The following is a 17,777-nucleotide window of genomic DNA, read 5'->3' as shown; positions in this document are numbered from 1 at the left end:
TTAGTGGAAAGTAGAAACAGTAAGCTAGAAAAACTACTACACATGTACTATATTTACGCATCAGGTACATGTGCCTAATCACTATTGATGGCACTATACGTATATTAAAATGATTATTTGTAGCAAAGACTAAGGTGTGGAAATACTACTGTCTCTATTTTATTTTTAAAAAAGCTTGGTAAAATTAGCTGTGCCCAACAGGGGGGGGGGGGGGGAGGATCAGACAATATCCTTTGCACCTTTGCCTATTATGAGAACCTTCCAATACGTTATATTATTTCTGGTCAAACATGCCCCGTTTTGTTAGCATTTTCTTATGTAGCCCTTATCAGCTATTAGGCCTACGACTGTTCTAACTGGAACTAAAATCCTTGTACTTTCCACCACAACTCGCAAGCCTCATGTTTTGCATCTGTCAAACTGTCTTTCCCCCCCTACACGTAGTCGAAGGATGGAAAAATATTCATCATGATAATGTTCAAAATGGCAGTGCTCTGCTTCAAGATGATGGCACTGAATATCCTGTGTGGTTCAGGAGTTAGACATCCATTCCATTTGCACTAAAACAGGGGTCAGCAAACTTTTTCAGCAGGGGACCGGTCCACTGTCCCTCAGACCATGTGGTGGGCCGGACTAGACTGGGGGGGGGGGAGAAATGAACCCACAAATATGCCCCACAAATAACTCAGAGATGCATTTTAAATAAAAGGACACATTCTACTCATGTAAAAACATGCTGATTCCTGGACCGTCCGTGGGCCAGATTTAGAAGGCAATTGGGCCGGATCTGGCCCCCGGGCCTTAGTTTGCCTACCCATGCACTAAATGAAGACACTGTAAAGTTTTCATTGACTCAGTGTGCTAGCATGCTAATATATCCAGATCCAGTTTAATATGCATATTTTGCATATTTTGTTTGTTTATTGTTACATACAAGCCCCCTTGAGATCGAAGTGTGGGTTGTTTTTTATATTCATTATGAGCAAAACCACGAGCGCATGTTTTGCCACACCTTGATCGAATATTTTGCAGGGCCAACAGGCAAAATTGGCTTGGCTTGGGGTCATATTCACAGTCAATTCACAGTGCTTGGTCAGTGGTGCACAAACACATTTAGGAATATTCTCTCTCTCTCTCTCCCTCTTGTCAATTTATCAGAAAGGGTTTTGGAGTGAATCATAGACGCTGGGTTGCTCTTTGCTTGTTAAACAGCCATCTGCTCTAGGGCATACATTGAACGTATGATAGCATATTGGGAGTAGATTTATTAATAATAATAATAATAATAATGTGTCTAATGCATGGTAAGGAAGGACTTGCTGCAGCTGAGGAAATGTATTTACCATTCATCCCAAGGACAATGTTGCTTGCTCCCCATCCTCTAGCGTGCAGAAGGTTCCTTCTGTTTTAATCAGCAGGGAGGGGAAATATGTGTGGTTCTTTGTCTTCTGCGTTTTTGTGACAAAAGAATTCCCATTTGAATTGCGGTGCTCTATTCAGGCTCCCTCTGAGCCTGTGGTTAACAGCAGTCAGTCTTTGCAGTGTTCTGACGTCATCCAGTGTATGCATAAGCTATGCTATTGTCTTACTGAGAGCAGGGGCTGTGAATTGCAGTATCTGGTGTCTGCTACCTATTTCTGCCTCACTGCATCAGCAGAAGAGACACTGGCCTTTGCTGGATTTTTTAAAATAAGTACTCCTGTTCCTTTGCCTTTTTTTTTTTTTAATTACAAAAAAATTGCTTCTGCGAAGAAGGACCTGTTTTGCTTTAAGAGCTGCAGAGAGAGGCAATCTGCAGAGTGGAGCTTGGGGAGGAAGAGAGGAAAATCTGGAGGCTGGCTAGCTGTGGGGACTGCGCTGTCTGGTTTCATGACCCTTGCTGTGTAGAAGCTTCATCCCTTCTCTGACACATTCCCCGCAGCTCTCTTTCTTTTCCCTTTTAACCCCTCTTTTGAGATTTGAGCATCTGGAGCCAGCCATGTTTGGCACAGAGTCGTCATGTAAGTAAACGTGTTCTCTCACTTGCATTTTGTGTTGGTGGGCAGGTCTGGCTGGCCGGATTTGTTCCATGCCCGGTAACTTCATTCTGCCGTGTTGAAGGGTTCAGAATAAAATAGTAATAGTAATTAATAAAATACGTGGTTCCAGCTTGCTTGGTGAAGATGCTAGGGGGGAGGTTTCGATCGTCTCTCCTTCTGCGTGTCTTTGACTCTGGCAGCCAGACAGCCAAGAGCTGTCAGTGATTCCGAATCCAGGCCGCTTAAAAGATCCAAAAGAAAATGTGGTTTTGCTTGAATATGTTCTTTGTGTGTGAGCAAGACTGAGAGAGCAGCGTGTGCATGTACACACACACATACACACACACACAATATCTTGCTATTGCAGTTGCAGTAATTAAAGAGTTACCCATGTGATAATGAGAGTGTTTGAAGGATTGCTGCAGGATTATGTGCTGGGCAGCTAGAACCTATTTAACAATGGAGTGCCAGCTTGCTGCTATATAATAAAACGCAATTTTGTTTAAAAGATTCTAAAGTTTGGTTTGCTGGTGTGATAGACTGCAGCATTGGGGATATAGTGAAAGCAATAATAATAATAATAATCCCATATAATGTCAGTGGCTGGTTGTATATTGAAACTCACAAGCTGGGTCTGGTGCAAAGGAGGCAGCATAGATGCATGGCAGGTTTGTTTTCCATTTTAAAAAACCATTGGGAAGCTACCAAAGTGAGAGAGGATTGTGTATTGGACCTTAGTCCTGATAATATTAGCGATGACAGTGACACCACTGGGAATCAGTATTGCCCAGTAGGCTTATAAACAAAAAGGGAAATAAAAATAAGATGTTGTGCTGACTTACAAGGGTATGGTATAACATGCACCAAAATAATTTGGGATCTGATTTTTGTAACGGTGGGAAGGGATTTATTCGCCACAGTGGTTAATCTAGGTTCCTGATTACAGAGGTCCCAGATCTTTTAGATTGGTAATAGTGTGGGACAACAACTTCAGCCCTTAAAGGACTTGGATGTTTCCAAGGGTTAATTGGTTCTTTTGATTCAGCTTCCCACTCATCATAACACAATGCCTGTTCAAGGTCAAGGGAGAATAAAACGCATCACCATCTGTGCATTGTTTTAGTTTTCTTCCCTTTCCCAAGAAATGTTGCATTATTGGCCTCGTCTCATAACTTTGGGTTGGTGGTTTGTTTGTTTTTTTTGCATATACATATCCCAGTAGCTGGTACTAAAAGTAGAATGTTGAACACTTTTTAGCCTGGCACTTGTGAATTACCTGGGGAATGCAACTTGCAAAGCGTCTACATGATCAAAAAGAAAAAGGAATGGCTGCTATTGCTTCAACACTTTTACCCAAGGGTGTACAGGGTAATAGCTAACGGCAAAAAGCCATCTATATAAATAGTCCTGAAAATAAAGGACTTCCTTATTGTCTGCCGAACAGTACTCTTTCATAGAGTTGCCAGTGTGGTAACTAACTGGCTTCCCTTCTGATAACAGCTGGGCAAGCTTTTGTTTCCATGACATCCTGATTAATGTAATTTCTGGTTTTTAAAAGAGTGCGTGGAATTGGGGGGGGACGACCCTGCTTATTTTATGAAATTTATTTTAGTTCCTTTTCGTTAACAGCAAACTCCAAATGGTTATAAAGTTGAGAATTTCAGAGAATAACCTTAGCCAGGGCTTTGTGCAGCCCCACCCCAATCCAAGACAGGTTAACTGCTTTTGCAAGCTTGATGGCTAGCAGTGCTGCAGCCAATCAGAGGAAGTTTTACGAGGTGTGTTTTTTCTTCTTCCCATTTTCCTCTTTGCAGAAGGCCATTATCTCTCCTTTGTCTTAGGGCGGCTTCAGATGTGCACTAACCATGCTGAAAGTGTGAGAGGTCTGCAGTAGGCAAGGTGATTCTTCACCTTGCATTCAAGCTTGCCTCTAGAACACCTATTTCTGGGAACAGGTTTAGAAGTAGCACAGCACAGAACACCACCTCAGTGATTCCTTTTAAAGGTATTCTAGACATGTGCGATTTGGATGCATAGCGAGGTGCACCGTGCATGCCTGAAACTCTGTGTTCCTGGCTTGTTTTAATGCACATAAGACCCAAGCCTTTTCCCCCTTGCTATTTGATTCTTCCCCTAGCACTTAAGACTGTCCCCCCCTTGAAATGAGCTTTGGAGAGGCACATTATTATTAAATTTGCTCTATAAAGACATGTGGGTGGCATTCAAGTACTGAAGCATGCAGAATATTGGCATGTGTTTTCAACCTCTTTTAGTGATAGTTTCATTGTTCATTTTTGTAGACCACTCTGAGGTTTTATGACCGTCGAGCAGTATAGAAATCGTACGAAATAAATAAACTTCGTTTTACTCAGGCCAGACCCATTGAAATTAATGGGCCTAACTTTTCTAGTGGGTCTAGTAAAATTAGTTGCATACCACCCATGGTATCTAGTTGGCCACTGTGAGAACAGGATGCTAGACTGGATGGTCCTTTGGCCTGATGGTCCTTGTGTGCTTATGGTTGTTCATCCTATCCCTGAAGCAGTATTTTGCACACTTTTTGAGCTTGGTGGTCCCACTTCTGAACCTCTTCTACCTTTGTGACTCCTGCTCCACAACCCTACATCATTCAACAAGTGAGTATGGAGATTCTTATGCATCAGTGCATGCAGTAGTTGGATTTGCCCAACGTTGGCATTAGAAGAGGAATAGAACAGGAGCTTTGACTTCAGAAACCATACATACAGAACTCTGGCCATCGCTTTCTCTGCTTCCTTCATCACAAATCAGATGCGAGTCTGTGAAGTCTCCCTTCCTGGAGGCATTCACCTATTATTATTATTATTATTTTTTCTGATGTAGGAGAGAAGGGAAGGGAATTTTCTACCTGCCTCAGGACCATCTCCCTGTGATTGGTCCTCTAGAACCTCTGACTGTGAGCTGAGATACTAACACTCCCTTCCTGAAATTTCACACTCCCTTGTGGTACTCTAAAGCCCTTTCATGGTTTACAGAATGGAAGTTGCCTTTTTTGTTGTTGTTAATGGTATTAACAGGAAGTTAAAATAACATTTACAAAATATTTTAAAGCTTTGTTTAGAAGAGACAACACACACACACACACACACACAAACAAACATCACACCACTTCCTAAAACCTGCAAGAGGTAGAGAAGTATGCCTGTTTTCTGTCCCCCGGCCCCCAGGAAAGTAACCTTAGCACCATGATGTTTACGTTTCCTGATCATAAAATAAGTCATCAGTTGAAAGGTTTGGTTTTCTGGATTCTGCTTTTATCCTGTTACTCGTTTTATTCTGTTTTATATTTTTCTGCTGTATGTTTCTATCTTTCTGTTTTTAATTTTTACTGGTAAACTGCCCAGAGAACCTTTGCTATTGGGCAGTATGTTTATATAGTCAGCCAGCTGATTTTATTGTTCATAGCCAATGGACTTCACAGTACAGCATGAGCACAAATCACACAACTACAACATGAAAAACATTACATGCACCAGACCAGGACAAATCTGCAATGGGCATATGAATATTGCAAATAAATAGCATTCTTGGCTGGCTCAGCCAGCAAAAGGTGCACATTATGCAGTTGCATAGGGTGGCATAATCACAAACTTGGGGATCCATGCTTTCGTATTGCCTTTGGTTTGGCTGTGGGGGAAAGATGCAGCAATCCAGAACCTTCTGTAGTGTTGCATGCGTGTGGAAGTTTGGAACAAACTTTTTAAGTATATTTCCGCCTGGAATGGCAGAAAATATTGTACCTGGTAGCATGACAAGAGGTTTTTATCTACATATTTTTTAATGTACTTGAAATGTTACCTCAAATTTGGGTGCCCTCAGAGAGGATTGTGTCGCTTTTAAAAGGTGAATAGCAGTGCATAACCGTGTCTGTGCATACTCAGAAGTAAAGCGGTGGGATATAGAAAAGAAGTATTGAATTGTTCAGATCAAGCGATGTGTCAGGTTACCAGTAGCCACAGTTGTTATGGGAAAGGGCAAGTTCAAGAGATGCTGGTTTCAGTTTATACAGAGAAAGGAAACCCTCAAGGTCACCGTGTCCAAACTGCTTGTGAGGGGAAGTACCAGATAAGGATGGTTGTAGTTATTAGCTTATCTAGACTTGATCGCCGTCCGGTACAGATCAAATGACAGTGCAATGTGTTGTTCCCAAGGTGCAGCCAAGAACAGAAAACTGGACTTCCCAGCGATCAGAGCCCCATGATGTTGGGAATCAGGACTCTGTATAATGTATAACCAAAGTACTTTTCCTCCTGCAAGAAATTTTGTTCTTTTTTAAAAAACAACAACAACAAAAACAGTTTAGAACACTTCCCATATATAATATTGTGATTCTTACAGCGACCCATTTAAAGTAGGTCAGCATTATGGGGACGCTCATATTGCAGGTTGTTGGACTGGGGCTGAGACAGATTTGCTTGGCAGGGCATAAACCATGCACTGTAAACATATCCAAGACACATTCTTCCCCCCAAAGAATTCTGGAAACTGTAGTTTCTTAAGGGCAACGGGAGTGGGAACTGCAGTTTTCACACACTAATACTACATCCTGTAGAATTCTGTCACTTACATCTTACCTGCACAATCAGAATGAAGTTTGGGAACCAAAGTGCTTTTCCTGCGCAGCCTGAGCAGGAGCAGTGAACAATTATGTTAGAGTTAATTGTTGTAGCTTGTCTTTACTTTAACCTACCCCACAGCCCTGCTCACAGTTGTGAAGAATATTCTTATGTTATGAGTGGTCCATGTCACCATTAACAAAAAGAGGTAGGAAAAGGCCAATATATACGCAGACTATCCCTGGACAAAGTGATTTTTCTTCTTTAAATTCTCAAAGTTCTTAACCTAGCTCAAGGTTGAGATCTAAACTAGACAAATGTTTCACTGATAAGTCAATCGCAGTCAGTGCATCATTTGAAAAAGAATACTTCAGAGCTGTCTTTCCCCAAAATGGCAGCTAGACGTTCCATTTTGGTGACTGTAACCTTGGTTTAAGGAGCCATTTGGCGCCTAGCTTATATTTATGAGTTTCTAACACTTGATAAAAAGGTGAGTCATCAACATAGTGAAATTGCAATGAAGGTAAACACCTTATTCTGTTGCCTCATTAGAGGGTTTACAGGTAACATGGCAGGTTCCTCTACTATTGTTGCTGAGACCTTCAGCTAAGTGGAATGTGCTTCGTTCCCATTACCGTGTTTCTAGAATGATGATAGGATTTGATAACGTCTTTAAAATGCACTAAAGGAAAATAAAGATAGGCTGTCCTCCATGGACAAGATCTGTTTAAATGGACTGAAATGGCATGAGGTAAGATTTAGACTGGCCATCAGAAGATCTTCTGAAGTGTGAATGTGGTTGAGCTCAGAAGCAGGTTGTAGGTTGAGTTTTAGAGTCGACGTGCCTCTTTGCATGTTGATGAGAAACCAAAGCTACATGTGTGAAACTTAAGAGGTTAGCTGCAGAGGATGTGAAGGTGCCACTAAAGTGTTTTGATAGCTGCTAGCTTATGTGTGGGGAATCAAAAACAGTAGCCTTCCAACTAAACCAATCGTCTAGTTTGGAAACCATAGTCTCTAGACCAGCCTTTCTCAACCTGTGGGTCCCCAGATGTTGTTGAACTACAACTCCCATCACCCCTAGCTAGCAAGGCCAGAGCTCAGGGATGATGGGAGTTGTAGTCCAACAACATCTGGGGACCCACAGGTTGAGAACCGCTGGTCTAGATCAAGGTTTGCCAAAATTGGGTCAACAGCTCTTGTTGGGACTACAACTCCCATCACACCTCGCTAGCAGGACCAGTGGTCAGGGATGATGGGAGATGTAGTCCAAAAACAGCTAGAGACTCAAGTTTGGTAAACCCTGGTCTAGATGGTGATGTGGCCAACCAGTTACTACAATCTGAGATTGCTCGGGCTGTTTGAAATGCTGAATGAAACAGACTTGCATTACTAAAAGAGTAGGGAAAGAGCAGTCTTTGGGCACTGTCTAAGAAAGGAATTCTGCACAATTCCCAGTGGAATAAATGAGTGTCGCTCAGGAATCTCTATATCTGAAAGCTTGCTACGGTGCTGCTGACGTTTATAGCAGTGTGCCCTGGCAATCCGACACCATTGTTCGTCCATGGGAACATAGAATACATTCTCTTCAGCACATGCCTATTAAGAGAAAAGGAGAGACAAAAAAACAGTGATGCATCCGCAGCTGAGGTTTGTTTGTCCTTTACATTTTGATCCAACTGCTGATCCAATTTGGTTTCCATGTTTTTTTGTTCTCCTCTGCCCGTTCCATGGCATTCATTTTCCCATTTTCCACAGGCCTTACGATCTTCAGGTGTTCTATTTACTTAACTGAAAGCCCCAATTACATATCCTAGCATATTCCTTCTCTTCCCAGATGGTCCCCTCGTTGCAAATTGGGAACAATCCTCTATTGGCAATCTGTTCAGGAAATGACTGGCATGAACCCAACACCATAGACTCTTGCACAATATGATCTGCATTGTATATTGCTTCAGACTAAATTAGTATCTGAATTTAAAAGAGTGGAACTGCCGAATCAGGGGCAAAAAAAATAATAAGAACAATTGCTGGGTGACGTTTTGTCTTAGTCTGGTTGGCACTTAATACTGATAGCCATTCAGCTGGGGTAGTAGCTTGGAGCTTGAATACCAGCTGTGCTTCTCCATGTGCTGCTGTGCTGTTCTCAGCCACTGTGAAAATGAGGCATTTCCATTTAATTTGCATCTCCCCCCCACTAAACAAACAAACAAAAAAAGCAAACAAACGAGCCACAGCTATTGCATTTATTCCCATTAAACTCATTCAACTATATATACAGTAGGCTGTCTTTCACACCTTACTAGTGCTATTTAGAATAAAATAAAAATTTATCTTGCAGTTTAAGGAAGGGGAAACTAGTCATCCATTCTGTGATGTGTGTGACTTTGCAGAATGTTACTAGATTCTGATTTTGCCAACTGCAACTACAGATAATCAAGTTCCAAAATTTCTGATGGTTTCAAATCTATAATGATGATGGAATATAATATTGTTACCTCTTCATTTCAAAGCATGTAATATAGATATATATTTATATGTATGTGTGTTAAAGAGAGAGAGAGAGAGAGAGAGAGAGAGAGAGATAGCAACCTGAATTTGAGCGATCATGAATATAGGTAAAGGGACCCCTGACCGTTAGGTCCAGTCGCAGACAACTCTGGGGTTGCGGCGCTCATCTTGCTTTATTGGCCGAGGGAGCCGGCATACAGCTTCCAGGTCATGTGGCCAGCATGACTAAGCCGCTTTTGGCGAACCAGAGCAGTGCACGGAAACGTCATTTACCTTCCCGCCAGAGCAGTACCTATTTATCTACTTGTACTTTGACATGCTTTCGAACTGCTAAGTTGGCAGGAACAGGGACCGAACAACGGGCGCTCACCCTGTTGCGAGGATTTGAACCACCGACCTTCCGATCGGCAAGTCCTAGGCTCTGTGGTTTAACCCACAGCGCCACCCGCTTCCCTATCATGGATATAGCTGGCAGCAATTCATACTAAGTGAAAACAGGTGTAACTTTTGTAAAACAGTGACATCTGTTTGGGAATGGCTTTGCTACATTCAATTCAGGGTAAGACAAGCTTGGAAGAAAAAGACCTGCTCTTTGGCGGAAGGTTGACTGATGAGTTGCTGTGATGTCACGCAGCTCCAGCCTTCTTTCTTTCTTTCTTTCTTTCTTTCTTTCTTTCTTTCTTTCTTTCTTCCTTCCTTCCTTCCTTCCTTCCTTCCTTCCTTCCTTCCTTCCTTCCTTCCCTCTTTCTTTCTTTCTTTCTTTCTTTCTTTCTTTCTTTCTTTCTTACATTAAAAATAAATAGTGATGGAGGAACATATGAGTAGGTAAATAAATATACATGCACCACTTTAAGAACATAGAAAAATACAAAGCCGAGATTTGTGGGTGGGAGAAAACCATATTATTCACTAGCGGTGAAGGTGTGAGATCACCGGTCAGATCATTCTTCCATGTAGCTCAGTATGAATGACAGCTGCTCTCCATGGTTTGTCAGGGAACATTCCCATCCCCAACTGAAGATAGCAGTGGTTATACTTTGAACCCTCTGCAGGTAAGCAGGTGCTCAACCACTGAGCTGTAGCCCTTCTCTCAAAAGAAACATGGGCAACCTGTCTGAATCTTGGGATGCAGAGGTAAGACTGATGGCTTTACCCAGGATTTGATTCTTATATATTTAGTAGCTTAATTTCTTTTCTCTCCAATAACCAAAATTTGCTGGTGTGTCCACTCCAGGAGAAAGCCAGGCTTGTACCATAGGTAAAGAGCTGAGTATACCTCTTCCTCAGTCTTATCGCTGCAATAAGCACTAGGGGTTTTTTCTCTGTTGTTTTATTTCTTAAATGTTTGCCTAGTGCTACATAAATCAAGTTGAGAGGTCTGTCAGGGAGAAGTCTGGACAGGCTGCTATCACAATGCTATGTGATCCCCTACCTTAGAAGAGGAGGTTTTAGTACTAGATTTCTCTTTCCCAGAAGTAAGACTGGACTCCTAACTTCACCTACTTGCAAGTAGGCCCAACTGCATTCAGCAGGACTTATTTCTGAGTAGACATGCCCTGCAATTTCTCATTTGTTTTCAGGGCAATTTGTTGTGCAATGGTGAACTTGCACAAGTTAAGTTTAGAAATTAGTATTGGTTGCAGAATTCAACTTCCTTAGAATTTCAGCTTTGTTGGGGTGGGGGCGCATCCTGGTGATGTCCCAAACAGGATGTCCAGGGGGGCTTAAGAGTATAAATAAGTGCTTTGAAGAACTCTGTTTCTCCAGTCCATCAGCTATTGGGAAATATGCAGCCTGGATTATCACATATGTATGCTACCTTTCCTCCAGCTATGCTTCAGTCTTCTGAGCCCCAAGGGAAATATAAGTGTTGTGTTTTTTAAGGCTTTAATGACTTGGTTGTGTGGAAGCAAGCCGCTTATTTACAAGCCTCATTTGTCCAGGTGTAGCAAAATCCAGTCTTTCTCTGTGCAGAATTTGGACTCTCTTTCTACTGAAACTTTGCTCTGTTTTGTCAGTTCAAAGAATACGAAATCCTGACTAGATTTGAACCTGTAGAAAAAATGGAAGTGATAATAGAAGTACCTTATGCTGTTTACTTCTTACACAGACAGTTGACATTTGTGGTGGGGATATGATGGGATTCAAAATTATGGGAAAGAGGTAGCTATTTTTATAAGACAAATGTCATCGTGCGTGACCTCACTTAAACCACAGTGGTACCTTGGGTTAAGAACTTAATTCGTTCTGGAGGTCTGTTCTTAACCTGAAACTGTTCTTAACCTGAAGCACCACTTTAGCTAATGGGGCCTCCTGCTGCCGCTGCGCCGCTGCACGATTTCTGTTCTCATCCTGAAGCAAAGTTCTTAACCCGAGGTACTATTTCTGGGTTAGCGGAGTCTGTAACCTGAAGCGTATGTAACCTGAAGCGTCTGTAACCCGAGGTACCACTGTAATTAGTTAGATACCTTTTTGGATTTGTTGCAGGTATCCTCCAAGAAAGAACTGTGAGATTGCATCTTTCATAAAAGCCAGTTTTGAGACTTTGATTTACGGCCCAGATGGTCAGCACTACAATTATCTTTTGCTGTGATCTTTTGATATACAGTTCTAAAATAGGTACCCAGGGGATGGGGGCTGCATCATGGAGATGGTTCCAGGTTTAGCCCTCGACATCTTCCATTAAAAGAACTTCAGGTAGCAGGTGTTGAGAAAAGCTGGTCTTCCTGAGACTTTGAAGAACCACTTCAGGCCCAGGCAATACAGAACAACATGGGTAAATAGTCCAAGCTAAGATAAGGCAGCATCCTATGCACTATATGAGCCAAGGACTGTTTCTGAAATACAATATTACCCTTGTCAAACAGCTGAGCTAAGTGAAAGCCAATAGCCACTGAATAAAATTAACATGAGTTAATTTTATAGCTTCCTTGAAAGCTGTTAATGATGCAAGAAATATCTGCCATGCTTTCAGCAGATCATCATTTTTTATTTAGGAACATTGGGAGTTTGCAGAGAAGTGGCTGCAAGGTATAATTCTGGCCATCGGTGCTCTGCAGCTTTGAACGTCAGTTCTACACATTGCTTCTATAAACCCTTTGCTTAGGACTTCACAGTTGCGTTGGATTGTGGGAAGCTCCATTAGATGAACATCTTTTTTTTTATTATTAAAAAAAGGTACTTAATATCAGTGCAACAAGACATATTCTATTGTAAATTTTAGTGTAGCCCCAGCTCATGACCTAGGAATTCTGGTGTTAATCATAAACAGGCAAACCATGTAGACTTCTTTCTGAACCTAGGTTGGAAGGGTGGGGAGACAGCGTTTTCTCTCTCCACCCACAAACATCTCCCCCCAACTCCCCATGAAACATCAGTGGGAAGGAAGTTAACTGCACCAGCTCTGATGTAGTTATTGGCCCTTTTGTTGCTATGTTGGGGCAGCGGAACAGGGGGATGTTGGGATCATGTGGATTCAAGGCTGCTCCCTCTCTCATTTACCACTCGCAGAACATCTACACCAGAGGAGCTTTCAATAAGTATGGGTGCTGACCTGCTGGCATACATCCCTTCCTTTCAGCATAAAATGTTCCACAGCTCCTCGCTATAGCAGTGAATAAACAATACATTAAAACTAAAAGTAATTAAAGCAGCACTAAAGCCCGAAACAACAGTACTAAATGAAATAAAAGCACACATGTCACAAACAAACAAAACAAAACAAACTGCTATTGAAAACCAACGGCACCCTGATAGCAATAAAAACATCTGTTAAAGGCACCTAAAATATAGCAAAGTAAGTGCCATCTTAGTATCCCCATAAAGCAGGGGTTGGCAAACTTTTTCAGCAGGGGGCCGGTCCACTGTCCCTCATAACATGTGGGGGACCAGACTGTATTTTGGAAAAAAAAAAATGAACAAATTCCTATGCCCCACAAATAACCCAGAGATGCATTTTAAATAAAAGCACACATTCTACTCATGTAAAAACACCAGGCAGGCCCCACAAATAACCCAGAGATGCATTTTAAATAAAACCCACATTCTATTCATGTAAAAACATCAGGCAGGCCCCACAAATAACCCAGAGATGCATTTTAAATAAAAGGACACATTCTACTCAAGTAAAAACATGCTGATTCCCGAACCGTCCGCTGGCCGGATTTAGAAGGCAATTGGGCCAGATCTTGACTTAGTTTGCCTACCCATGCCATAAAGCGTGTTCCACAACTGGGGTCCAACCACCAAAAAGGGACTGTCTCCTGTTGCCACCTCCAAATGTCTGAAGGTGTGGACCACTGAAGAAGGACCTCTGATAAAGACCTTAAAGGACAGGCTCATAAGGAAGCAGGTGGTTGCCTTAATTGAGGCTGTGATGCGTAATGCCTTTAGAAGTAATGTTTCACTTGGTTCTTCGGTTTCATATAATACTAAAGGAGAACTCTCCTTTGCTTTTGTTTTCCACTAAATATCCCAACATGAATTAAGCTCATCTCCTCCCACCCACCCAGCCTATGAATCGTAACGATAAAGGTTTTAAAACCGTGAATCTCTATGAGTGTTTTGAGACTTCAAAAGTCTCTGATGATGGATACAATTTATTTGTTTAGAAAATGGCTGCCCCATCTATCCAGTGCATTTGCATCGCACAAGGTAGCATAAAACATGTAAATGGCTGTACTTAGCAGTGAGAGAGGCACTCAGCATAGTCTCGGGCCTTCTGTTCTTTATAGATTTTTGTCCTGGCCATCTCATTTAAATTGGCTGTGGAACTAAGCCTTGGGAGATAGACTGGAGCTTCCTCTATTGTGACTAAAAGGCTAGCTAGAGAGAGAGATAATATTGCTATTCCTGCAAATGCGGGTGGGGGGGGGGAGAGAGAGAGAGAGAATGCTGTTAGATGCTAATGCATGGGAGATCTTGGGTGAACAAAGACTTAGCTATGCCATATGACAGCAGTATGGGTGCTAGGTTTCTTCACAGCAGATCTCTCCTTGTGGTGTGTGGTGTGTGTACATCAGCGCACCACAGTCCTGTTCAGGTGCTGCTGCTTCACCCCCAATGTGTATACCAAAGACATGGATTTGGAAGCCAGACTGCACCCAATGGCCCTCACCCCACCTTTTGTGTGTTCCTTCCCATAATGTTTGCACGTTCAGTGTAATATCCAAAAGGGGTGCCATTGCACTGAATGGGGGGAATGCACCTGGGACCAGCAGTTGTGTGAAAGAATAGAATTAAAAGAATCTCGCCTCGTGCCACTGCTGAGCTTTCCTCCCTTCCTTAAACAGCATAATAATTCAGCACGCATCATGACCTTTCCTAAAAATCAGAGTTGTTTGTCTTGTACTGACCATCCAAAGAGGCTAGAAATACTTCCAGGAATCTATTTTTTGTTGTTACTTGCTGAACTTTCACATGATATATCTCTGCTAAAGTTAATATTTGACTTTTCCAGGTTGGTGATTTGCTTTGCAAATCCTATTTCTCCTCCTGTTTGCATAGTTTCGAATTGCAGCAAGTCTGTAATAAATGCATGGAGCTTTAGCAAATACCAGTTTCATGCTCACTACTCCCTACTGGCAAAGTGTGGGGGAGAACAGATTTGGTTTAGTAAGATAAGCACTTCTATAAATATGCTTGGAAAATCTGCATTTGCTCTTGAACTTAAGAGTTGGTTGTGCCATTAGAGTTTCAGATAGTGACTTGACGGAGAATCAGTCATCTCTAGCAAAACCAGGGGCTCTTGGACCCTCCCCTTTTCATATTACAGGAGAGAAATAAAATTTTTGTGTAAGTAATAGCAGGGTTGCTTCCCCCTCCCCACCCTTGATTAGAGTTTATGGTTTTACAAATATACACAGTGCCCTGCAAATGGCCTGTTAAAAATCAACAGGTGAGTGTGTCTGGAAGAAAAACTGATAATGCTGTGAAATCCTTTATTCAGGCCAAAGTTGACCTTATGTTACTGTTTTAAAAGTAAAAAGTGGCCATTTTCATTTTCAAGAAAAGGCAGCTGAAGAGCCCAAATTCAGAACGTACTGCTGCTGATTGGGACAGGAACCCAACACAGCTTTCTTGCTGAAAATCACCCTGGTTGCTCCCAGAGGTGCTGAATACAACAGGCAACACCTTTTAGAGGCAAACAACATTTGATAATGATAAATATTTGTTGCTCATAGCCATAGGCCATTGCAAATTTAAATAGCAGTTGTGGGGAGAGCATGTTTTGGTGGGAAACCAGTTCCTGTCCCCAGTCTGGATCTCAGTTGTTAACTCTGTATTGCAGGCACGTCCACACGTCCAACAGGTAGATCGTGACGTCTGTGGTAGATCACTGTTAGATAACTGGCTCTCCTAAAAAAGCTTAACAACTTTGACCTGAACCCCCCAAAAGTGGGTAGATCACTGCCAGTTTTTAACTCTGTGAGTAGATCGCAGTCTCTTGGGAGTTGGCCACTCCTGCTATATTGTATGGTAGAGTGTAGAAGAATTTCTGACATTTGATCCATTTTGTAATGGGGGGAGTAGGGGCAGGGTGACATCTGAGGCACCTTACCAGTCTACAATTCCCAGGGCCCCCAGGATAGAGTCTCCTCCTCCGGTGGAGAGTGATATCTACCCACATAAACTTCCATCGTGAGCCCCCTTCTGCTTTTGATGTTCAGAATGGCACATGAGTGGGGGAAAGGTGGAACATCTAGGTAGTATCAGGGATGATCAAGGGTGGCCTTAGAGCTGCCATGGACTGGTTGTTTTGACCTGGGTGTTCCCCATACTCAAAACACAATTATCTGTCCATAAGATGCATAAGCAAGAATGCCCCCACTCACTTTAAAAAGGAATATGGAGTTTATAGGAAGAAAGTGGTACAACACAAGTATTCAAGCCCCCTTTTTTCCTGTGAAATTGAAAGTACTGGGGAGGGAAAGGTTAGAAGTTATTTAAAACAGACTCATGCTGAAATAGGTTGAATGCCATCATCCAAGCAAGAAGGGACTTGGTTGGCAGGCATTAGTAAATTCCCTCCCTTCTCATGTGTTGCTATTTTTGTCTTGTGATCTTCGTATGAGAGATCTGCGTGCTCCAGTCCCAGGAAGCAAACAATGCATTATGTTCCCCATCAATATTTCACACAACACAGTTTATCTTAAGAGGGGGGGAAATCACAAAATAACCCTGTGGTTAGCTTTTGAAAAATTGGATATTGTATTGAATATGCGAAACCTTTTCCCAAACATGAGAAGCTTGGATTCAGTATACCCAAGGGACTGTTCCCAGCTCCTGCTCTGTGTCTTTATCTATAACCACTGAAGTGTAGGTGGATTCCTACAAGACAAGACACACTGATAACTGCAAGAACCTTTATTGAACTAACAGAACTGGACAACAGGGGCAAATCAACTTATATACATTTCTGAAGGTGTGAGCCACTCCCACTCCCAACGTGATTGGCTATCTAAACTTCCAAGTTGCAAATCATGACTCAGAATTTAAGGGCCAGTGGCAGAGGCCCAAATCCTGAAATGTTATGTGATTGGATATCATGTATCAAATCAGAACACAGGGGCTCAGAATCCTTAGTCCAAACCAGGGTGGATTTGATTTAAATCAAATCAATTTAAATCAAGATTTAATCATGACTTAAATCACTAGTCAGTAAGACTTGATTTAAATCTCTTTTTTAATTTTTTTACAGAAAGACACAATCTTGCTGGCATAATCTTAATATTTACAACCAGATGACGGTTTCATTTTTGGAATAATAAATTTTCAGAGTAGTTTTTACAGTTATATAAAAAATTACTGATTTGGCTATACTATTAGAAATACATAGGCAGATAATTATGAAATTATTGAGAGGTTCAATAAGTTAACTGTTTATATTTGGAAAATTTTTCTGCTGTACTTTATTGGAAGGAGAAAAATAATTATTTCCATAATAACAATTTAAACAATTTATTTAACTGAAACAATAACATTATAGCATATGTATCCATGTTTGTTAACTGATCTGGTTAAATGATTTTTTTAAAAAACAAACAAACCTTAGACTGAGTTTTAGCACACATGAAAGACTTAAAACAAACCCTTATTTCCTGATGAATAGCCTTTGGACTATAATGTAACTTAAATAGAAAACTGTCTTTAGAAAGATTTTCCCTCCAAAATCATTTTATTTTAAAAATCCTATTCAAATTTTAAAAATCTGATTTTATACACACACACACACACACACACACACACACACATTGATTTTTAGCCACCCTGGTGCAGACACAAGCTCAGGCAAACACAAACCACTGACAACCATAACAACCACTTCCTAAACTAGTTCAAAACTTGTTCCTACCATATTTTCATCTTGGTTCAACAGCAGCAGCACAATATCCAACCCAAACATAATTCGGACTGGAATTGTGATGGTAATGTTTGCTGGGAGAGGCAAGATTGCTATGGTGCTGGTTCTTGGCCATACCAGAGTGGAAGCACTTGGGTTGTAAAGAAGGGAACTGGAGTGGTATGAAAAAATGGAGACACCCTGTTAGTACCACATGCCTCCACGGATAACAGTTCCATATTCAGCTGTTCTCAAGACAGGAGCTCTATTTAGTCAAGAGCTACTGTAGGATGAGTACGCAAGGAAGCGTAC

The 17,777-nt window shown here is 41.6% G+C and overlaps 1 protein-coding gene across 6 annotated transcripts in view; it reads left to right on the top strand.

Moving 5' to 3' along the window:
• Window positions 1-17,777, top strand: part of ST7 (suppression of tumorigenicity 7) — a 97,434-nt gene that overhangs the window by 17,918 nt on the left and 61,739 nt on the right. The window contains exon 1 of one of the 6 annotated variants that reach the window (XM_028747773.2): window positions 1,569-2,000. The exons of the other annotated variants lie outside the window; for them this stretch is intronic. Within the exon in view, the coding sequence (XP_028603606.2) occupies window positions 1,979-2,000 (22 nt within the window). The 5' untranslated portion in view covers window positions 1,569-1,978. Of the gene's footprint in view, window positions 1-1,568; window positions 2,001-17,777 lie in introns of those variants that run through there. 6 annotated transcript variants of the gene reach the window in all.

Source organism: Podarcis muralis, chromosome 10, assembly GCF_964188315.1.
Source record: "Podarcis muralis chromosome 10, rPodMur119.hap1.1, whole genome shotgun sequence".
Lineage (NCBI taxonomy): Eukaryota > Metazoa > Chordata > Lepidosauria > Squamata > Lacertidae > Podarcis > Podarcis muralis.
This window is presented reverse-complemented; position numbering and strand designations above follow the sequence as displayed.